Consider the following 24,385-nt stretch of genomic DNA (forward strand, 5'->3'; position numbering starts at 1 on the left):
GGAAGAAAAGGAGAGAGGAGAAGTAAGAACGGAGGTGGGAGGTGGTAAAGAAAGGCATACAGCCAGTCACACAAGACCACATACTGTGGGATTTTATCTATATGAAATGTCTACAACAGGCACATCTATGGAGACAGAAAGTGGACTGGTGGCTGCCTAGAGCTGGCAGGTTGAGGGGAGATGGAGGGTGACTGTTGATGGGTAAGGAGTTTCTTTTTGTTCTGGAATTAGATAGTGGTGAGGGTGGTGCAACCCTGTGAATACCATAAGCTGCTGAATTTTACACTTCAAATTGGTAAACTGTATGGTATGTGAACTATAAAGCTGTTAATCTCCGCCCCACCTCCACCCACCCAGTGAAGTAGGTGACAAGGGAGAAGTAGGAGGTGATGCCTGGAATCAGGAATCACAAGTAGGTGAAGGAACACCAGGGCCACTCACCTCGACCTTCAGGCCCGCCTGGAAGCTGATGCCGTCTGGGATGGTTGTCTGGAATTCCGCGATGGTGTAATACTCTTCCTCCACTTGGGGCGGGATGGGCGGCTTCGGCAGGTTGAGGCCACGAGGCTGGTACGATCACACACAGGGTTATCGCCAATGCTAAGTGCACTCCTGCGACCCTGTGTCAGGGGGAGACTAAGGGCCTGGGGCATGCAATCACCCTCAAGGGGGTGCTGGGGACCTAGTTGGATTCTAAGGGACAACACAAATAGGACCACACAGATTGTCATCTCCTCAGTGAGACCTCACTGGCCCATCAGCTTTAGGGCGATGGGAAGAAACGTGGGACATTTGGGTACAATCATGAGAATCTGGAGCAAGACAATATTCTCTGAAATAAGAGGCAGTGACAGTTGTGGAGGGAGCTTAAGTTTGTTAGTAGATCTATCTGGGTTGGAAATACTGATGGCGGGAGTGACCTTGGGCAAATCACCCCCCTTTGAAGCCTCAGTTCTCTCTCCTGTAGAGTGGGCATAATAGTGTCTACCTGGTGGGGTTGCTTCAAGTATTAAATTAATGTTGTGAGGCGCTCAGCACATTGCACGGCACGCAACAGGTGCCTGATAAATAGCAGAGATTAAAAAAATACAACCCCAGCAGAGCAAGACCCCGTCTCAAAAAATAAAGCAAACAAACAAACAAAAAAACCCCAAACCCAACAACCCATTGCTCCCAAGTATTGGCTTAAAAGGTACCTAGCGAATTTTACAAAACGGAGTATGAGCGCAGAATATGAGAATGGGACCACAGATGATATTTGTGTCTCATCTCGGCTTGGACCTCAAGTCGCTTGACTTGAGAAGACTGATCTAAGACCAAGAGAAGGGCCCAGGGAGCAGAAAGCAGGTCCCGAGGCCCAGCTGTCACAGGAGCACTCTGGCCTCGTGGGCCAATTGTTTCACCTGCCTGCACCTCAGTCTTTCCACCTGGGGGTGGGACTAGCATTTATGCAGCCTGCTTCAAAAGGCTGTTGTGTGCACAGGAAAGAGAGCATTTCTGGAAGGGGGAGGGGTGTGCGAGGGGCTAGTGGACACCCCTCACAGCCCTCAAGTCAGTGGCCACTCCCCAGTGGCAAAGGTCCACTTACAATGGTCATGTCCCGGCGAGGAGGGGGTCTCTGCCTCATCTTTGGTGATCCTATGGAGAAACGAGAGCTTATTACACTCACGTGCAGAGTGCTACAGATGAGATTCCTGAGCTGGGCGCAGGACAGATCTATTCTCTCCTGCAGAAGATTGAACACAGGCGGCCGCATGCCGCCGCAACCCTTCCTGCGAGAATAGCCTGGGCAGGAAGGAGCTGCTCACGCGTGGCTCATAGTTGGCTCCGGACTCTCTCTACGTTGCTTTTCTTGGATCTTTTCTACACAGGAATGAAAGGGGATGGTGCTGGATGCTCAAGTCATGGACATTCTCCAGAAAGGGCAAAAAGCAGTCTTCAGAATAACACAGAGATGGGTCCCAATCCAGCTCTGAGGCTCACAGCTGCTGGCACTGGACAGATGATTGGATTCTCGGAGCCACAAGGCCCTCATCTGTAGAACTGGCAGAATGTGTGTCACTCAGGGCAGCGGTGAGGATGAAAGGAAACATCTGTGAAGCTCTTGGCATGTGGCAGGCATGCAGTGAATGTTAACTGCACCTGGTTTTGTGCTCTAGAACAACCCAAACGCAACAATACACACACAAACACACCGAACCAAACACACTTGGGCTGATGACACAGGGGTTTATACTCCGGAAGAGGCTGCCCTAGCTCTGGGTCTCAGGGCCAGGAGGTGAGGACTTTGCAGTGGTCCAAGGCTCCTGGCTAAGGGCAGAATGTTGAGCAGGCTCAGCACGGGTCCATACAGAAGGGTAGTCTGGCGTTGGGGTGTGGAGGAGACTGCTAATCCCTTAAATTCCCATTTACCTGTCTTCTATTAGAATAAATAGCAACAGAGATTGGCCAAGACACTTAGCTGTCTATATAAAGACTTCATTTTCCAGTCACCCTTGCAGCCAGCTACTGCCATGTGACTCAGTTTTGGCAGTGGGATGTAAGACAAAGTAGAAAGTGTGTAGCTTCTGAGCTGTGCACACAGTAGCCAGTGTGACCACTGTGAAATAGCAGAAAGAATGAAACCTGGGATAGGAAAGCAACGCCTCCTTTTCTTTTTTTAATGGAATTTCGCTCTTGTCACCCAGGCTGGAGTGCAATGCACTGCTTTTCATTGGCTGGACTAGTAGTGAGCCGTTCTGGACCAGGTGGATGAAGGCAACAAGATAGATGCGGAGTAATAAGACTCTTGATTGCCCGGAGCTGCCATATCAACACTGAACATACACACAGACTGTTTTGTGAAAAAGAAATATATATCTAGATTATTTATTGGATGTGTGTATATATGTATATTCAGTGGTGGTCAGGGGTGTCTTTGTTTTAGCATCTGAATCTATCTATCTATCTATCTATCTATCTACTTTTGAGAGACAGGGTCTCGCTCTGTTGCCCAGGCTGGAGTGCAGTGGTGCAATCACAGCTCACCGTAGCCTCAATCTCCTGGGTTCAAGTGATCCTCCCACCTCAGCCACCCTAGTAGCTGGGACTACAGGTGCGTGCCACCATGCCCAGCTAATTAAAAAAAAATTTTTTTTGTAGATAGGGGGTCTTACTATGTTGCCCAGGCTGGTCTCAAACTCCTGGCCTCAAGTGATCCTCCAGCCTCAGCCTCCCAAAGCACTAGGATTACAGTTGTGAGCCACTGTGCCCAGCCTGAACCTATACACTAACAAAGACATCGAGGTTGCAGATTTTCATTTGCTCCTCTAGAGATGATGGGAATACACCTATCCTCTTGGCCATGATTGGCAGATTAGAATCACATAAACTCGGGGACGGGCAGAACTCTTGCCACAGCATGTGAGGAAACATGATCAGTGACTTCTCAGGGCAGCTGAGCAAAGTATGAAACTTGGTTGAGGGACTCAAGAAGTTCACTGCCACTTAAAAACAGCTGGGAGAAGCCCAGCCAGGGGCAGCGGCCTCATCTCTGTGGCTAGCTGGAAGTCCGTTCTCAACAGCAGAGTCCACCTGCCCTGCATGACCAAGACAGGATCATGGGCACTGTGCATAAGTCCCGGGCACCAGTGTGCCCATGCAGACACGGTATGGTAGCCAGTGTGACCAGGCCGACAACAGTAGTGAACTCGACTCTCAGGTGTGTTGGAAACATTAAATGGTAAAATATACATGAGGAGGCTTTGAAAAGCAAGCTGGGAGAGGCACTGTGTTGGAGTAAAGCCCACAGGGTCATCTTCTTTCTCTGGCTTAGAAACAAGGCCACACGGAGTAGTAGAGAGCACAGCACTCCCCAGGTTCAAGTCCCCGCCCCTGCTGTCTGCTAGCTGGGGGCCTTGGGCACACCCTCTCACCCTTCAGACTCCCAATCTGTAAAACATAAGAAGTAGTAATTTCCTCAAAGGTAGTTATGAGGAGTCAATTACACTAATTAGAAGGTTTCTGGCATGTAGCAGGTGCTTGAAAAACAGTAGCCAGTGTGACCACTGTGAGATAGCAGAAAGAACGCAACCTGGGATAGGAAAGCAACGCCTCCCTTTTTTTTTCTTTTTTTTTTTAAATGGAGTTTTGCTCTTGTCACCCAGGCTGGAGTGCAATGGCACGATCTCGGCTCACTGCAACCTCCACCTCCTGGGTTCAAGCGATTCTCCTGCCTCAGCCTCCCAAGTAGCTAGGATTACAGGCACCCGCCACCACGCCTTGCTAATTTTTGTATTTTTAGTAGAGATGGAGTTTCACTATGTTGGCCAGGCTGGTCTTGAACTCCTGACCTCCGGTGATCCACCCACCTCGGTCTCCCAAAGTGCTAGGATTACAGGTGTGAGCCACCGCGCCCAGCCAGCAATGCCTCTTGACTCAGATTCTGCAATTCACGGGCTGAAAGATCTGGAACAAGTTACCCAGGGTTTCTGGGTGTCTGTTTTCTAATCTAGAGGATGAGGGAGCAGCTGGGCTACTGTGAGGATGAGGGATGATGTGAGAAGCCTTGAGCACAGAGCTGGCACACAGGGGGTCCCGAGTGTTAGAAGCTGGGGCGGGTGTCACTCACTCTGCTTGGTGTCGCCGTCGGGCACTGGGCGGCCTTCAAACCGCCCATCCCTCTGGCTGCTGAGCAGCTCCTTCTCCCTGCCCACTGCGTTCTGCTGCCGGGAAACACCATCCAAGTCAAGGGCACCTGGGTGGGAGGGTGAGCCGGGGCCTGGCTTCGGGGGCAAGGGCTCCCCACTGTTCTTCTTTAGGTAGGAGGCGGGGGCCCAGCCTTCTTTGCCCTGGTACCTGTGAGGAGGAGGAAGGATGCTGTCAAACTGCTCCGCCAGGCGCAAAGGAAGAAGCCTCGCTCCTACTGGGAATCACACAACAGGTCCCAGGAAGCAGGAACGAAGGGTCGTGACTGCCCAGGGCCAGAGGTTGGCACACTGTGTATTTCCTCTTGATGATGCCTAAGCCCTCAGCTTGGCATTTTCAAGGCCTTTCCAACCCGGCCTCTACTTGCCCCTCTCACAGCACCTACCACATCCCACCCAGCCAGCAGGGCACCAGCCTGTGCTCTGAATCTCTGTGCTTTGCTGCCCCTTCCCAGCAGTCCCAGCTCTGGGGCCACCCACAGCCTGGCATAGACAGATGGAGATCTGTTCATACTGGTTAACACGGAGATTAAACATGTTTTCATATGGGATTAGCAGGTTGAGGGATGGGTCCAGGGCTTGCCAAGCGCCAGCTGGCCATCTCTAAACACAGAGTGATTGATACCCTGACAGACCAGCTCAGTGTCCTCCCAAAAGGGAATTCAGTGAGTGTCATCATCACTTAATCCTCTGCAGGAGAGATTCAGTTTTTGAGATAGGGTCTCCCTGTCACCCAGGTCAGAGTGCAGTGGTGCGATCATAGCTCACTGCAGCTGTGAACTCCTGGGCTCAAGCGATCCTTCCATCTCAGTCTCCTATGTAGCTGGAATCACAGGTACACATCCCCATGCCCAGCTATTTATTTCTTATTTCTTGTAGAGATGGGGTCTTGCTATGTTGCCCAGGCTGGTCTCGAGCTCCTGGGCTCAAGTGATCTTCCTGTCTCAGCCTCCCAAAATGTTGGGATTACAGGCATGAGCCACCACACCTGGCCAGAATTCAGTTTTAATAGCAATGACCAGAGGGGTCAATCTAGACCAGGGGTGTGCTGCAGTCAGTCACACCAGCTGTGACAGCCAGTTGGGTACATCTCTCCCAATCTCTACATTTAGGTAGAAATCTGCAGTTTGTGTCTATCAATCTTAAAATACGCTCTGAGAGGGAATAGCCTAATTAGAAAGTGCCAGGCTGTATATAACCCACACCCTCAGTTTGACACAGTTCATTGTTTGGGGACACAGAGCCATAAAATGGGAGGTGATGTGCAGTGCTGAGTGGGCTCTGGGGTGAGAAGGGAATGGGCTGAAATCCTGACCGTCACTTTCTAGCGTCAGCCAAATCTTGAGATGACTGCAGCCCTTACTGACATCCTAACTACAACCTCGGGAGTGACCTTGAGTCTAGTTAAGCCACTGTTGAATTCCAGAGCCACTAAGTTTTGGGACAATTTATTATGCAGCAAGATAACATACTATTCAATATATGTTTGTTATCCTTTTAAAAAAGTTTTAAAAAAATTAAAGTCTTTAAATTTTAGAGACAGGGTCTTGCTGTGTTGCCCAGGCTGGAGTGGCACCATCATAGCTCATCACAGCTTCAAACTCCTGGGCTGTGATCCTCCTGCCTCAGCCTCCTGGGTAGCTGGGACTACAGGCACGCATCACATGTCTGGCTAATTTAAAAGGTTTTTATGCAGAGATGGGATCTTGCTATGTTGCCTGGGCTGGTCTTGAATTCCCGGCCTTGAGTGATCCTCCTGCCTTACCTCCTAAAGTACTGGGATTACAGGCATGAGCCACTGTGCCCGGCCCATGTTTGCTATCTGATATGGTTTGGCTGTGTCCCCATTGAAATCTCAACTTGAATTGTATCTCCCAGAATTCCCACGTGTTGTGGGAGGGACTCAGGGGGAGGTAACTGAATCATGGGGGCCGGTCTTTCTGTGCTGTTCTCATGATAGTGAGTAAGTCTCATGAGATCTGATGGGTTTATTAGGCATTTCCACTTCTGCTTCTTCCTCATTTTCTCTTGCCGATGCTATGTAAGAAGTACTTTTCGCCTCCCGCCATGATTCTGAGGCCTCCCCAGCCATGTGGAACTGTAAATCCAATTAAACCTCTTTTTCTTCCCAGTCTTGGGTATATCTTTATCAGCAGCATGAAAACAGACTAATACACTATTACTATCATTATCCTTCTTCAAATTTAAGTTCTGAGATCTCCCTCAGGAAGGCTTCTTGATCCCCAGGCTGAGAAGCCCCTCTTCTGTGTACCGAAGTCCCCATGCATCCCTCCAACACGGCCAACCACCTGCTCTATCACTGTTTATGAGCCTGCCTTCTGCACCGGGTGGTGTGAGCTCCCGTGTCTTGCTCACTGTCGACTTCTCAGCTCCCAGAACAGGGCTGGGCCCAGCAGAGATTCTTGGTGTTTGTTGAATGAATGAATGAATGAATGAATGAATGCAGTGCTACGTGCTCAGCCTCCTGGAAATGGCCCAAATGTCCCGCCACACATCACGGCGCAGACACTAGATCGCAGGGACCTTGGCTTCCTCTCTTGCCCTAATTTCCTGCGGTCACACCCTGCCTACTGGGGGTGATCCAGGAGGGGTTCCCAGGACTTTCATTACTAAAACTGGGGAAGTCCCAGGCAAGGTGAGGACCAGTTGGCCACCCTGCCTGCCTGGGAGGCTCTGATTTCATCACATAGGTGAAAGGGCTGTCAAAGGTGTTTGGAATGCAGATGCCCTGCTTTTACCAACGGACTTCGAGAGATGAGGGCAGATTATTAGCCTAGGATGAATTACAGTCCTTGAGCGTTTATGCACCATCTTGTTCTCAGTATGGGGCTGAAGGGGGCTGTCACTCACATGGGGCAGTTTCGGCCTCCAATTCCCCATTATGAGAAACATCTGGAGGTGGAAACCAGCCTTGCTTAACAGGGTTGCTGCTATCTGTGGTTCAGTGTGTTTGCAGAAAGTTTTGCTTATTACGGACTTTTAGGGAAGGATATGGGCAGGGAGGGAGGCCAAACAACACAGAGAAGTATCCTTTTATGGTTCAGGCAGAAACTTCACCCAGATGCAATCACTGACTGACCTCTGTGAAGCCGGAGCCCATGTGGCCCCAAACCCACCCAGCAACAGTGGGAGGCGGCAGCTGGTACCTGATCTTCCACCAGCCTTCCAGGTTTTTCTGGATGACCTCCACCACAGCCCCTCTCTCCAGGTTCATTTCATCCTGGTCCCGAGCTGTGTACGGGTAGATGACCGTGTACTTCTCCTCTGTGGGGACAAAAGGAAGCTGGGGTCAGAAGAGGACACCAAGAGGCCTGGGATGCCCTTGCCCATTGGAGGGAAGATTTCCTTCAGAGATTTCTGGGCACCCCCCTGGCCCTGACCTAGCCCTGGACAGCCCTGTGCAAGCAGCAACAGAACACAGGACAAAGGGCAGGTCTCGATCCCTCTGAAACTCCTCAGCGCCACACACTCAGCCTCACGCCTCACCTGCTTCTACAGTATTTCCATCCATGGCATTCTCATCCCCCTTATCCCTGTTTATTGCCCCCCACCCACACCAGGAATTACCTTGTAACTCAACATATATTTGACTTATTTATTGTGTTTCGTGAGTGTGTGTCTGTTTCCTTTGCTGGAATATGAGCTCCAGGAAGGCAGGGCTTTGTCTGTCTTGTTCATTCCCATGTCTCCAGCACTGGGCATGGTGCTTGGAGTGTTGAGCAAATCAGTCAATATGCAGTAAATGAGCAAGACCTGAAGGCCTGATGGGAGCCACCTCGCTCACACAGAGGGGGTTAAGCTGTCTGTGGCTCCTTACCAGCTCTTGCTGGTGGAGAGTTCAGGGAGAAGCTGAACTTTGGCAGTGGAGGGTTTCAGGCTGAAATCACTACCGAGGAAGACACAGTTCGTGATTTTCATGACCTTGCCGGTAGCTGATTTTCACTTTTATTAATTATGTTCAAGTCTTTGAATCCAACGATGCTCGAAACTTCAACTTTCATTCGTGTGACTGGGATGCCTTCTACCCCACTCTGCAGTCCCCCGGCCCCTGAAACGGTGGGACCATCCTCACGGCCTCACCCTCCTCCCTGAGAGCTGCCCCTAGCTGCGTCCCTCCCACAGTAGCCCTGGAGGGCCTGGGCTCGGCGGGGCAGGTTGCTCACTGGCAGGGTGTCCCACAGAACTAGAACAGCTCCCACCCCCAATGTTATCTGCTCTGGCAGCTGAAATGGAGAAAAATGGATGTGTGTCTCAAGGGAGCCCGGCAAGGAGAGGAAAGGGCCCTCCTGTTTTGGTTACTTTTCTGGCCCTAGTGAGTGCCTGAGCCAGCTGTGGCCTGGTGTCATGGTTAAGATGCTGCTGCAGACGCTATCTCTTTGGGAAAACACCACACGCCGTCCACGGCCTGCCCAGCTGGTACAGAGGGAGGCGGCAAACACACAGGGCGTTTATTTATGTATTGATCTGGCCTGCTGACCTGCTCAGCGGGGGCTGAGCTGACTCGAGCTGCACATACCCTGTGCTCAGCACAGTCCGCTGTTCCCCTGCTTCACGGAAGTTGCAGGCTGGGCTGCTGGGCTGGGAGGGGTGGACGGAAGAATCCAGGTGCACAGAAGCTCTGTTTGGTTCGGGTGGGAAAGGGTGCCACCTGGGTCCCAGAATGAGGGCAGTCAGTCGTATGAGCCTGGACTCCTGCAGCCCCGCACCCTTCAGCTGAGTTGCACGGGCAGATTTTCTACCACCTGAGTTCCTCTCTGGGATCCATGGATTGCTCAGTGATTGCACACACGGCAGAGGGCGGAAGACCTTGCAGACTGCAGGCCTGCGGGGCCTTCCTTCCTAGTGTGCATTTGCCCTTCTTCTGGTGGTGCTACCAGCCTTTGTCCCCATGGCTTAGGTGAGGCCAAGCTCACCCCCTCCTGGAGGGAAGCAGTAGGTGTGGGACCCCGGCCTGGCCAAAGCGTTGCAACTCCCGGCCTCTGTGACTGGTTTTATGGATGGCAAGTGACCCTAGTGGGTCAGCTGGAAACAATCCTAGGACTTGTGTTGAAGGAGAAGCTCTTTCTTTGGTGATGTCCCTGAAAGGTACTTGGAATTGCTGTCATCACGAGAGAATGGTGCCAACAAGCAGAGAGGTGGTGAGAGAGTCCCAGGTCCTGATGAGAGTTTCAAATCCCCAGATCCAGCTCTGCTTGAAGCTAGCCCTACCCTGGGCTTTTTAGTGATATAAGTCAATACACTTCCCCTTTTGCTTAACCCGGTTTACATGGATTTCTTTCCCTTGCAACTCAAATGAGCCTGAATGAAGGAACAGGTCTGGTTCAGCCTTATAGAAACATACAGGCATCATTTTTTAACCTGAGAAACTTTAGAGCCCCAAGGCCAAGAAACACCCAAGGCTCGCTCCTCCCAAACCCATATGCCAACAACATACATGTCACACAAGACAGATGAGATCACTGTTTCTCACATGCAACAGGCACGGGCGGTCCCAGAGCAGGGAGGCTCATGCAGGTGCAGGGATCTGGCTCCAAACACCCAATGGGGAAGAAAACTCCGAGGTAGGCACCTTGACGCCAGCTGATGGCATACAAGTCCCCCAGAGTCCGGCGGCGGCCCACAGGCCGGGGCAGAGACCAATACCTCCATGAGACTGGATGGGCAGCATGTGGGAGGAAGGGCAGAGGGCACAGGTGAGAAGAAAGCACCACAATGTGTAGAGGCAAAGGTGGCACCAAGCACATGTCCCCATCCAGGAGAGCATTACCTCTGAGTCAATTCCAAGCCCCAGGCATCTTAGGAAGACCAAGATCCTGAGTACTAACCGTGAACTTGGGTGAAGAGGCTTCTAGTAGACATAGTTCCATTCCTAGCATGATTATAAAGAGGTGCTAGGCTGAGGTGGGAAGATCACTTGAGTCCAAGAGTTCAAGGTTGCAGTGAGCCATGATTGTGCCACTGCACCCAGCCTGAGTGACAGAGTGAGACCCCATCTCAAAAAAAAAAAAAAAAGGACCAGGCGAAGTCACTCATGCCTGTAATCCCATAATCCCAGCACGCTGAGAGGCCAAGGTGGGCGGATCACTTGAGGTCAGGAGTTTGAGATCAGCCTGGCCAACATGGCAAAACACCGTTTCTACTGAAAACATGAAAACTAGCTGGGCGTGGTGGTGCACGCCTGTAATCCCAGCTACTCGAGAGGCTGAGGCAGGAGAATCGCTTGAACCCAGGAGGCGGAGGTTGCAGTGAGCTGAGATTGTGCCACTGCACTTCAGCCTGGGCGACTGAGAAAGACTGTCTCAAAATAAATAAATAAATAAATAAAAGTACTACCTGTGGTCCAGGGAAGAAAATAAATGTACACACTCAAGAAAATGTGGTCTCGCTCCCACCATCTTCTAGCTGTGTGACCCTGGGCAAGTCTCCCTACCTCTCAGATGTTTCCCCATCTGTAAAACGGGACAGCAATGAGTGCCTGACAGAGGTGCTGTCATGGTGGTCATCATTTAGCATCTCAGGGGTTCTAGTTTCCACGCACCACATCACTACCCCTTAATCTGAGTTGATTCTGGCGGTAACCCCGTGTTATCCCTGCCTAGTGCCTGGCGGGCCTCACACACACAGAGCAAACCAACAGATATTTTACTCTGAGGGGCGCTGGCTGTAATACAACTCGATGCAAAACCATATGTCAGTGTTTTGCTAACCTTTGAGCATAGAAACAACCCCCTTCTCCTCACCCTCTTTTCTGATAAAGATACACTATATGTGGCTCTGTGCTTTCTCGTAACAGTCAACTAAAAGCCAAAAAAACTCAACTCTAGGTAAGGTATTGCTGATACAATAATAACTGTCACTGGTCACTTACTGTTCTAGGTTCTTTGCAGGTGGATCTCATTTAATTTTTTCAAAAATCCCATGATGAAGATATCACTGTTTCGATTTTTAGATGAGAGGCTGAGGCTTAGAGAGGTTAAATTACTGGCCCAAGATCACTCAACCAGGAAGTGGTACAGCTGAGATTAAAATTCAGGTGTGTCTGATTCTTAAGCCCCTGGTGACGAGTGAAGTGAACTCACTAAAGGCCCTACTTTTAGGAATGTTTCTATGGGGGGAAAGGGAGTTGGTTGGGACTTAGCGTTTCTGGCATGGCAGGAATCACCATTCAGGACATGTGTAGGGAAGGTTCTCTGGGCAACAACGGACGTGTGTCTGTGGGTGAGTGGAGGGGGACCCCTGGTCAGGGCCACTTCAACCCACAGAGAAAGCAGGGGTTTTTAAACAGATGGGGCCAAACGTCTTGCAAATGAGCTGAAGCAGCTCCAGCACCTTGGCCACCAAATAATTCTAGGCAGAAATAGTGAACTGTTTTTGAGGATCAGGCTGGGGCCCTCCTGGGGTCCCATGAAAGGGTTAGGGCTTGAGCTCTGGGAAGGCTCACCTAGGTTGCTACCAAAGGCCCCTAAGAGAGGGCGGGCTTGCCCCTCAGCCCTAATACCATGGCCTGGTTTCTGGTTCACAGGCCATGGAGCCTGAGCCAGTGAGCTGCTGAGAAGCAGAGGCAGAGGCCTCAAGAAGAGACTGGGTGAAAGATAACCCAGTATAGGCGATGACTGCACAGGTCCTCCCCAGCGAGCAAAGGCTTGAGCTCCTCCCTACCTTCTTCAGGCTGCAGAGAAAACTCATCCTGCACCCCATCCTGGCCTTCGAGGCACGTTGCGGGGACCCAGCCTTGCTCCTCAGCAGTGCTGACGAACCACCAACCTGGGGAAGCGAGAGTGCAGAATGATGTTAGTTGCGTCAAGCATGAGGCCACGGGGTCAGAACGTAACAATTGCACAGGGTAAGGCTAAAGTTACCATTTTACTGGTAGAACACAACTACCAATGTTACCTGCTAACTGCTAAAAGTAAGTCCAGAAACTTGCTCCTGAGCCTGGGACAGGGAAGAGTAAAGTCATCTTAAATGACAACAATAAAGAGGCCGGGCACGGTGGCTCATGCCTGTAATCCCAGCACTTTGGGTGGATTGCTTGAGGCCAGGAGTTCAAGACCAGCTTGGGCAACATGACAAAACCCTGTCTGCGTGAAAAATTTAAAAATTAGCCAGGCATGGTGGTGCATGCTTGTAACCCCATCTACTCGGGAGGCTGAGTTGGGAGGATCACCTGAGCCCAGGAGGTCAAGGTTGCAGTGAGCTATGATTGTGCCACTGCACTCCAGCTCGGGTGACAGAGTGAGACCCCCATCTCAAAAAAAAAAAAAAAAAAAAAAAAAAAATGAACGTTCACCTTCACTAAGATGTGTGATGCACCCATCATTTTACTCGCATTAAATACAATCTTCACATTATCATCCCAACTGCACACATGAGGAAACTGAGGCTCAAAGAGGCAAACCGATTTGTCCAAGTTCACGTGGCTTGTGGTAGAGCGGCGATGCGTGCACAGGGCTGTTTGATGCTAAAGGCACTGCCCTTATCTGAGACGCACGCAGATTTAGCATCTGCTTCAGAGGCCTCTGACCCAGGCTCAGACATTGCCTAACGACAAGGGCCTGCATGGGACCTGTGGTAGGGACAATAATGACCCTTGTCCCGCAAAGATGTCCGTGTCCGAATCCCTCAAACCTGTAAATATATTAAGTTACGTGGCACTAGGGTATGAAGGTTGCTAATCTGCTGACCTAAAAATAGGGAGTTTATCCCAGATTCTCTGGGTGGGCTTAATGTAATTCCAGGGCTCCTTAATATGCCAGAAGGAGGCAGGAGTCATGGGCAGATGTGGCTGTTGAGGAAAGACACACAGGTGCAACGTTGCTGGCAATGAAGAAGGAAGAAGGGGCCGTGAGCCAAGGCGGCTTCCAGGATCTGGAAAAGGCAAGGAAACAGATCCTATTCGGAACCTGAAGAAAGCAATGGGGCCCTGTCGATCCCTTGATTTTAGGTCAGTGAGACCATGCTGAACTTCTGACCCACAGACTATCAGATAATAAATACGTGCTGTTGGCCAGGCGCGGTGGCTCACGCACGGCGGTTCTACGATTTTCTAAAGATTCGTATTGGTAAATATTTGTATGAAGATAAGGAAACTGTCATAACACAATGACAGCAATGACAACAATGTGTCAGATACTGTCCTGAGGGCTGCACGTCCACTCCTAGCTTGCTAGATCTTCACCATAGCCTTATGAGGTGTGTATTATTATTGCTACCATTTTACAGATGGGGAAGCTGAGGCTTAGCGACTCTCTCAAAGTCACAAACATAGAAAGTGGCAGAGCCAGGATTCAAACCCAGGCTGTCTCTGAGCTCTTAACCATTTTCACTAATGCCTCACAAACTGCTGGAGGGAGGATAAATCAAAACAGCCACTGTTTTGGAAGCAGATAAGTTGGTGGTATCTTAAAATTTAAAGTATGTGTGTCTTGGCTAGGTACAGTGGCTCACACCTGTAATCCCAGCAGTTTGGGAGGCCAAGGTGGGTGGATCACCTGAGGTCAGGAGTTTGAGACCAGCCTGACCAGTATGGTGAAACCCCGTCTCTACTAAAAATACAAAACTTGGCCAGGCATGGTGGCGTGTGCCTGTAGTCCCAGCTACTCGGGAGGCTGAGACAGGGGAATCACTTGAACCCGGGAGGTAGAGGTTGCAGGGAGCTGAGATCGCACCACTGCACTCCAGCTGGGGCAACATAGCAAGTCTCTATCTCCAAAAAAACTAAATAAATAAAATATGTGTATCTTAGGGTCCAGCTGTTTCACTTCTTGGAATCTAACCTAAAGAAACACTGACATGCACACAGACATGTTCACACTGGAGTACAAATACGAATATATGAACATGGCTCACTCGGGCACTGAATACTACGCAGATGTGAAAAAGTATCAGAGGAGCTAGACAGCAACTAAAAAAAGTTGCAGATCAAAATGTATACAATGACACCACTGGGTTTTTAAAAAACCCACAAAATACATACATATACATACAAAATATGATGTGTTTGCGTATATGTACAAGTATATATGTATGAATATGTGTATGTGTGAGTGTATGTATTCACATGTATGCACACGTACACTTACACACAAGTGTATATAACATTTTCAAGAAAGATTCATACCTAACGGATAGAAGGGTTATCTGGGGTTCAGAAAGGGGGTTAGGGTTGAAGCTGGTAGAAAAAATAGATTTTAGTTTTATCATTAATCTTCTAAGAATAATGTATCCATATATTACTTGAATAAGTACAATATAATTGAAAACAAATGTCATCAGTGTGTTGGCTACTTGAAGAGGTACCCACTCACCCTCTCCCTTCTTTTTGCTGCCCTCTGCACATACCAACACTCTTCCTGGCCCCTACTCTTCTTCCCAGTCACCTGGGAAGCTTCCTGACTTCCTGCAAGCTGGGGGCCAAGGGCAGTGAGTGCTCCTGCCTTTACATCCCCATGGTATGTCCTAGCCACAGCACATAATCTGCATATACTCATTCTCAGGAATTGGCAAGTCACATGGCCTTGGGGGCTGCTGGAGTTGGTTTGGAATTCCGGTTCTGCAGCCTGTTGTGCGATGTGGGGTGAGTGACTGAGTCACTTGGAGTCATGGTTGTATCAGCTGTGAAGCAGGGATGGCAACTCCTATGTTGAGTAACGAAGGAAGTTTGCCTGGCTGGCGCTGGTCTCATGACTAATGCCACCATCATCCAGATGATGTTGGAAACATCGCCCTTCCCATTCTTTGGACCTCAACTAGCCATTGGGCTGTCACAGAGACTGACCCACTAATGATATGATTAGCTAACATCACATGTCAGCCACAACAAACCCACTGGTTTCCACTGCATTTTCCCAGGGAGGATCTGCTTATTTCCTGCTCTTCGACTTCAATGGGGTGCGATGGCTGCTTTGTAGCTAAGGAAGGCAAAGGGGAAGGAAACCCACATTTTTTGGAGCATCTACTGTGTGCTAAGCACAAGTTTAAGCACTCTTTGTATATCATCTCACTTAATCTTTACAATCACTCTTCACAGCAGAAGTTTTTATTCTGTAGATAAGAAAACTAACAGTCAGAGAATGAAGCCACCTGAACTACTGTGAAATGTGGAATTCCGATGGAAATCCAGGTTAAGTGGCTCAATCATACCACATTCTGTCCCAGACCCAGCCAGTGTCCATGACCAGTGGTCCCTGTGATGGGCAGGTAGGCTAAGGGGACAGGGAATGTGTCTGTCCCATTAGAGCCCAGAGCGATCGAGCCTTCTTGAAGACTCCCACGGGTAAGCAAAGGCAAATCAACAGTGCACATTTCCAGTGAATGCTGGACTGTATCTGCAAGTACTTTAGAACTTGCAGAAGGAATGTTTATAAAATGCGAACGTCAGAACAAATCGGTACCATCTGAACCAACAGGATAATGGTGAGTGGTGACTAGGTGGGATATTCGAGCACAGTGATTAAACAGAGGCCTCTTTCTCGGAAACCCTGGGCCGGATCTATGGGAACTGGCCAGTCTGGACCAGCCACTTCAGTTTCTGAGTTTCCAAATGTTTCCTGTCCTAGGGGCCTGGTGACAGGGTAGTGGGAGAGGGAGATGGTCTAGGTCCCCACCTGACTCATTCTTCTCGATGATGTCCACCACCTGCCCCACGCTGAGGCTGATCTCCGAACTCTCCTGTTTCTGGTAGTTGGCCACCACCACGTACTGCTCCAGGACCATGGGGTCCACTGAGGTTTGGTCACCCCCTGTGGATAGGAAACAGACATGACATCTGGCCACCACCATGCTTGAAAGAGCAGGAGCCAGAGCAGTAGGGCGGGTTAAGAGGACATTCCAAATAAAAAAGAAGCAGTTACAGGACTCGTCTCAAGGGTGACTTGATCTATTCGTTCTTCTATTCATGTGCTTACTCAACCACCAAAATTGACCAAGTGCTATTCTGTGCAGGCACTGGGGTTTGAGTCGATTAAGATATGGTACCTGCCCTGAAGATGTTCACAGCCTAGTGGGAAAGCTCATTCATTCATACTTAGCCATTCCTCCATCCATCTGTCCATCCATCCACTTGTCTATCCATATGTCCGTCCGTCTGTCCATCCATCCATCCATCCATCCATCCATCTGTCCTCCATTATCCATCCATCCATCATCCATCCAACCAAACATTCATCTATCTGCCATCCATTCAACCATCTATCCACTCATGATCTATCCAATTAAACACCATCATCCATCAACCATCTCATCATCCATCCAAAATCACTCACCTACTAATCTATGAAATCACCAGTGATGTTCCAGACACTCTAAAGAGCATCACGGTGAATAAAACAGCTATGACTCCCAGCCTCAAGTAACTCAATCTAGTCACAGAGACAGACAAGTACATAAGTATATATAATTAATAAGATATAGAATTATATAAGCATTAGTTTATGATAAGTTGCTGGAAACAACCCGATGCTGGGACAGAAAATGAAGGGGAAAGACAATGCTATATTAAACGGGGTGGCTGGCAAGACCTCCTTAAGGAGGTGACATAACACAGGGACCTGAGAGAGGAGGAGGGGTCATAAGGAGAATCGGGGAAGAGCAGTGTAGGCACACTCTGAGATGGGAAAGGACTTGGGGTCTTCGGGACTGGAAGGAGGCTAGGTGAGGAAGTACATGGAAAGAGTGTTCTGAGTGAGGTCCCCGAGGAAAGCATGGGTCAGATCAGGCAGGGCCTTCGGGGCCAAGTAAAGAAGTTGGGTTGCTTTTAACCTTGAAGTAGAAAGTCACTTAAGGGCTTTAAGAAAGGAATGACAAGAGTCACATCTTTAAAAAGATAATTCTGACTGCCATGTGGAGAATGGATCAGAGGCTGACAAGAAAGAAAGCAGGAGAGTAGTTGGAGGACATGAAGTTGTCAAGGAAGAGGTGACGGTGGCCTGGACCAGGGCAGTGGCAGCAGAAGGGAATGAAGTAGAGGGGTGCTTCAGGGAGGCCGTGCCACGGGATTCAGGGTGGACAGCTTCCTGGGAGTCGTGTAGCCCTGGTTAAGCACTAAGACATATCTGACAAATAAATGAAAAGATAATGCAGAATACAGGTGATTTAAATAGCAAGGGCATCTGAGTTCAGAGACTCCAGAGAGAAGCGGGCAGCTGGGTGACTTTTAGAGCAGCAGGCTAAATGTGGGGAAAGGGCACCCAGACATTTGTGGTCATAGGAGGGCCCTGGTATTCTAAAAGTCCTGATTCAAAATAGTCTTTCCTATTGTTCCCATAAATCATTAAAATATCCAGGAAACCCCACATTTTGTGTCAAAATGCACCCAGTTGGCCGGGCGTGGTGGCTCACATCTGTAATCCCAGTGCTTTGGGAAGCCGAGGAGGGTGGATCACCTGAGGTCAGGAGTTCAAGACCAGCCTGGCCAACATAGCAAAATCTCGTCTCTACTAAAAATACAAAAACGAGCTGGGCATGCTAGCGTGCGCCTATAGTCCCAGCTACTCAGGAGGCTGAGGCACGAGAATCGCTTGAACCTGGGAGGCAGAGGTTGCAGTGACCTGAGATCGCACCACTGCACTCCAGCCTGGGTGACAGAACAAAACTCCATTCCCCATCACTCCCCCCCGCAAAAAAAACAAAAACCAAACCAAACCAAACCAAACCAAAAACCACCCAATCGTGGAGCAGCGTGGGAGAACCAGCGCACACAGATGACTTTGTGCATCTCTCCCCACTCTGTTGGGTGGTGTCTCGTTGGCTTGAAATTGGCCATGGTGGGAGTATTTACACCACAGAAATTGGTAAATGCTACAGAGCAGGGCTTCTCCACTGGAGAGCTGGTAGTTAACTGTCCACCAGCACACCACTGCACTCCAGCCTCTGTAACCAGAAGGAGCACAGAAGCCCCTTGTCAGAACCATGCGGTCTGGATTTTTGATGTGAAAAAGCAGAACAGGGCATTGTAGCTGGGTAAAGGGTACTGCTTCTTGGCTCTGTGCCCATGCTCTGGCCACTCATCCTCCCTGCCAGAGGGTAACAGGGAAATGGGAGGGCCTTTGGGCTGGGGACAACCCTGCCGCTTGCCCTCTGCATAGAGAAAGCATGAGGAGAACAGAGGAAGAGAGAGCAGGAAAGAAACAGAAGATGCAGGCTCATGGTTCAGAAGATCGGGCAGGAAGCAGCCTCAATGAGGGCCTATCACAGCCTACAGACAGCACAGAAACCCTCTCAACACAGCTGCCCTGCAAGCTGGGTACTGCCACCCCCATTTTGTGGGCAGGAACACAGAGGCTCAGAGATGTTAAGTGACTTTCTCTGCATCACACAGCTGGCTATGGACAATGCTGGACTCTGTCCACTTGGCTCCAGGCTCTCCTGTGTGTTGGGGCACAGCAGTGAGAAAAGAAAAGATGACGGGGGAAGAAGGGCTGTCCTCCCCCGAGGGCCTGGTCAGGCTCAGTCTGACATCTCTGCATGTCTCAAGGCTTGTCTGCTATTTCCAGCCCTCTCCTCATCCTCCACTTCCCCCGAGGTCAGGTGGCAGGGCCGACTTTTCTAGACTCAAGAAGACAGTTCCCCCAAGCCAGCCCAGCCACGTGGGCAGTGGCCTGAGTGTGCTGCTTCACGCCCCCTTCCCGCTGGCCCCATTCACAATGAGCTTCTTGAGGGCAGTGGCCTTGACTGCCTCCGAACCACCTGGCACTTACTAGCTCCTTGAAGGTGCTGTCCAGTGAATCAATGAATGTAGGATGCTGGCTTTTGAAGGCTTTTGACAACCTGTCCTGGTCACTAGAGTCACTATTCTCTGTGAATCTACCATCTGGTAGAATCCAGCACCTACCCCAGGATCTAGCCTGCCTGAGGGCTCAAAACCCCAGGAGTGCAGTTTCCCTTCTATCTGGGCCCTCAGGTGAGCTGGACCAGGTAAGTGTGCTACCCTGTCCCTCAGCTTGAGAGAAAGGACTGGAAAGAAAAGAGAAAAAGCCCCCACTTCACAGCCAGGTTGGCACCTGCACCTGCTGTCCCGGTTAATGCTCAGAGACAGGCCCACGTCTTCCAGGCAGGCAGTCACCGGCTGGTGTGGGGTCAGGGAGTGGCTGTGAGGATTTCCTCACCGAGCCACAGGTTTCACGCAGGCGACTTTCTCTGCAGTGCTCCATCACCCGGCTTCACCATGTCCTCACGGAGCCACACCCTCTGCACCAGGGTCTGAAAGGGGCTTTGCTGGGGCCAGGGGAGGGGAGGCAGATGCTGTAACTGGTCTCTGTCCTGCCCCTCCAGTCTGCCCTTCATACAGCAGCCAGAATGCTTGCTCAAAAATGCTACTCTGGTCATGCCACTCCCTCCCTGCTCAGCACCTGCCATGGGCTCGGCTCGCCTTCTGGTCTTGTCTTTTGGCCACTTCATCCCTAGTGCACCTGCAAAGCATAAAGGTGCCTTTGCAGAGGCTATTTTCTCTGCCTGGGATGTCTCAACCTCTCCTCCTTATTTCAATGGGAACCACCTATTCTTAGCCTCGTAACTGGTCCCTGGCACCAGCCTTGATCCTGCAATTTATTTGTTTGTTCTCTTTATTTTATTATTATTTTTTTTAACGTAGTTATCATTTAATATTCAGAAAGGTGTAAAATATTAATTTAAAAAATATTTAACCTTCAGATTAATTTATATGAATTTGTTATAATGGAGAAAATACACTTTCTTTACTAATGCAGGAAAATATATAAAGGGAATTATATTTAGAACCCTGGAGCCATGTAGAAGGTCATAACTTGGAACAAAACAATATGGTTAAAAAGATAATGCAGGCAATGAATTACTATAGGCTAAACACAGAGTAGTGGACAGGGAAAACAGTGATTAGTATTAAATACCAAAGCAAATGTTTTGGTGTCAAAACGTGTAACATTTTGATTAAGAACGTGGACTCTGGAGTCAGGCTCCTCGCATTTCAAATATAGGCTTTATCACTTACAAGCAGTATAATTTTGTACAACTTTTGTACCTCATTTCCTCATTTGAAAAATGAAGATGTGTTCTCTTTATTTTTTGAGATGAAGTCTTGCTATGTCACTAGGCTGGAGTGCAGTGGTGCAATCTCGGCTCACTGCAACCTCTGCCTCCCAGGTGCGATAGATTCTCCTGCCTCACCCTCCTGAGTAGCTGGGACTACAGGCGCCCGCCACCACACCTGGCTAATTTTTTGTATTTTAGTAGAGACGGGGTTTCACCATGTTAGCAAGGATGGTCTTGATCTCCTGACCTGGTGATCTGCCTGCTGTGGCCTCCCAAAGTGCTGGGATTACAGGTGTGAGCCACCATGCCCAGCCATTTATTTTATTTTATTTTATTTTTTGAGATAGAACCTTGCTCTATTGCCCAGGCTGGAGTGCAGTGGCACGACCTCAGCTCACTGCAACCTCTGCCCCCAGGGCTCAGGCGATTCCCTCGCCTCCCGAGTAACTGGGACTACAGGCATGCACCACCACACACAGCTAATTTTCGTATTTTTAGTAGAGATGGGGTCTCACCCATGTTGGCCAGGCGGGTCTTGAACTCTTGACCTCAAGTGATCGGCCTGCCTTGGCCTCCCAAAGTGCTGGGATTACAGGCTTGAGCCACCGCGCCCGGCTGCCATCTGTTTTCAATATAGCAGCTAGAGTGATCCTTTTAAAAGACGTGTCAGAACATGTTTCTCAAAGGTCAAGTCCCTGTGATGGTCCTCACTTCACTTGTGAAAACCCTCAGTGGCCTACAGGGCCCTGTCTAATCCGCCTCTGATCAGTTTTTTTTTTTTTTTCAAATAGAGTTGGGGTTTCGCCATGTTGTCCAGACTGGTCTTGAACTCCAGGGCTCAACCAACCCACCTGCCTCAGCCTCCCAAAGTGCTGGGATTACAGTTGTGAGCCACTGCGCCCGGCCTTTTGAAACCTTATTAGACCTCATCTCCTTCACTCTCCCCAGTGTGGCACAGATGGTTACTTATTCCCTATCCTCTATTTCTTCTATAGTAATAGAATTCCTGAGTTTTGGCAGGGCACGGGGCCACTTGGAATAAGACTCCTTTATAGTCGGGAGTGGTCATGTAACTAAGCCCCAGACAATGGGATATAAGTGTGGAATTGTGTGCACGTGCTTGGTAAGAATCCTTACAGGGGGTAACTGATTCTGTGTCACCCTTTCCTCATTACTGCTGGCTGAAATGTCAGTGTGATGGCTGGTGCTGCAGCAGCCATCTTGGGTCATAAGCAGCCATGGGAATGCTGGTGTTGTATGGCAGAGCAGCAAGATGGGGGCCTGGGTCCCTGCTACCATTGAACACTCTATCACTCCTGGACTATCTCTGGGATTTGAACTAAGAAGAAAAAAGTTCAGCTGTTTAAGTCACAATTATTTTGGATTTTCTGTTGCTTGTAGTCAAACCTAATTCACTTGTATCTTTGGTCGCTAGTCTCTGACCAGTAGCATTCTTGCCAGTCCTTCTCATGCAAAGCCTGTTTCTACTACAGAGATTTTTGCATTTGCTGTTGGGGACAGTCTTCTCCAGATACCTGCATAGCCTTTGCTGTCCTTTCCTTCAGGTTCCTGCTCAAGTGGCATCTTATCAATGAGACCTTCCCTGCCTGCCTTGCACTGCCTCATTCAGTTTTATTTCTTCCATAGTGCTTTCAAAAACTGTCATAGGTTCTGTATATTTGCTCGTCTCCTTGTTTACTTTTCTACTCTAGAAGTGCCACAAGGGCAGGGACAGTCTCTTGTTCACTGCTGTGTTCACACTGCCTAAAGGCTTGTAGGCCTGTCATGTGTTTTGGTGCAAGGGGAGCTAAGAATGCGTATATATATAGATTATATATATAAAATGTATTTTATAGATAATATATTATATAATATATATATTTTATATATATTAAAAATATATTTTTTATATATATATATTTTTTGAGGTGGAGTTTTGCTCTTGTTGCCCAGGCTGGAGTACAATGGCGCAATCTCGGTTCACTGCAACCTCCGCCTCCTGGGTTCAGGCAATTCTGCCTCAGCCTCCTGAGTAGCTGGGATTACAGGCATGCACCACCATGCCTGGCTAATTTTTATATTTTTAGTAGAGACAGGGTTTCGCCATGTTGGCCAGGCTTGTCTTAAACTCCTGGCCTCAGCTGATCTGCCCGCCTCAGCCTCCCAAACTGCTGGGATTACAGGTATGAGCCACCATGCCTGGCTGAATGTTTTTATATTTTTTAAGAGCTGTAAAGAAGAAGGAGAAGAGGAAGGAGAAAATGAGAAAGAATTACTGTTATTATTGGTAGTAGTAGTAGTGACAGAGACTGTATGTGGCCTATAAAGGCTAACATATTCACCATCTGACCCTTTGGAGAAAGTTTGTCAGTCCCTGGCCTAGAACATGGATGGCTTCTTACTAGGGCTCAGTAAGTGTCTGAATGAAGGAAGGAACAGTTTAAAACTCAGCTCTGCCAGGTGCCTGTAATCCCAGCACTCTGGGAGGCCAAGGCAGGCGGATCAGGAGGTCAGGAGTTTGAGAGCAGCCTGGCCAACATAGTGAAATTCCATCTCTACTAAAAATGCAAAAATTAGCCCGGCATGGTGGTGTGTGCCTGTAATCCCACGTACTCAGGAGGCTGAGGCAGGAGAATTGCTTGAACCTGGGAGGTAGAGGTTGCAGGGAGCTGAGATTGCGCCACTACACTCCAGCTTGGGCAACAGAGAAAGACTTCGTCTCAAAAAACAAACAAACAAACAAAAAAACCCCAAACCCCGCCCCCCTCAGCTTTAATGACTTCCTACCTCAGGGAGCATTCAAATACCTTCCTTCACATTTCACTTTGTTTATACAGGTGTCTTTTCTACCTGACCGTGAGAATGGTTTCCACCTTGGGACCTAGAGCACTACCAGGTACAGATAAAGTTACTCATTTAATATTTATTAAGCACCTAGTAGGTGCTTAAATAAATTATAAATTAATTATACATTAAATAAATATTGAATGAATAACTGTACCTGTCTTGTTCATTCAGCATCCAGCACAGGTGTACAACAGACATTTGTGGGGTGAATGAACAAAGGATAAATGAAGACTTCTAGAAACCTTTCCTCCTCTATGCAAGGCTCCAGGCATCCTTATAAGTTTATAAACTTATTAATTAAAGATGACTCTTTCTTGCTTATAAGTAGAAAGAGGGCTTCAGTTAAGTGAAGATCCAGTTAAGTCAGGTTACTCTGTCCAAAAAGCTCAACTTTTGCCACCCAGTTTTAACACCTGATGGTGGCACAGTTGCATCACATACAATTTTCAGGACTCTGATGAATGTGCTGGGCATTTCTGCACTAACTCTCCTAACTAGTCTGCCAATGGGATTTGGCAAAACGATGAGCAGTGACAGAATGACAGAACCAAGGAATCATGAGATTTGCTATAAGCAAGACAGAGAGCCAGGAAACGAGGAGGGCAGAGAGCTCTGGGCTGGGACTCTGGGTTGGCTGGAGCACACCAAGGACTGGCACAGGGCTCAGGGCTGGCACTTCCTCCAAGACTTGCTCTGGGGCCAGGTCCAAGACTACAATCTCCTTGACGTTTTTCCATGGCAGTAACTTAGACTGTAGTTCTCTGCCATGAAGTGGTTCAGAGAATGCATGGAGTTGCTTTTTCAGCACCAATTCTTTCAGAGTAAGT

At 49.1% G+C, this 24,385-nt stretch overlaps 1 protein-coding gene across 1 annotated transcript in view; it reads right to left on the reverse strand.

Annotated features, from left to right (window-relative positions):
• The window catches only part of SH3PXD2B (SH3 and PX domains 2B), a 118,687-nt gene that overhangs the window by 12,920 nt on the left and 81,382 nt on the right, over positions 1-24,385 (reverse strand). Inside the window, exons 7-12 of the mRNA XM_025388645.1 lie at positions 16,313-16,447; positions 12,366-12,470; positions 7,853-7,970; positions 4,610-4,836; positions 1,589-1,638; positions 442-567 (exon numbers count right to left, since the gene is read on the reverse strand). Of these exons, the coding sequence (XP_025244430.1) occupies positions 442-567; positions 1,589-1,638; positions 4,610-4,836; positions 7,853-7,970; positions 12,366-12,470; positions 16,313-16,447 (761 nt within the window). The remainder of the gene's footprint in view (positions 1-441; positions 568-1,588; positions 1,639-4,609; positions 4,837-7,852; positions 7,971-12,365; positions 12,471-16,312; positions 16,448-24,385) is intronic.

The sequence above is a fragment of the Theropithecus gelada genome, chromosome 6, assembly GCF_003255815.1.
Source record: "Theropithecus gelada isolate Dixy chromosome 6, Tgel_1.0, whole genome shotgun sequence".
NCBI classification, from domain to species: domain Eukaryota; kingdom Metazoa; phylum Chordata; class Mammalia; order Primates; family Cercopithecidae; genus Theropithecus; species Theropithecus gelada.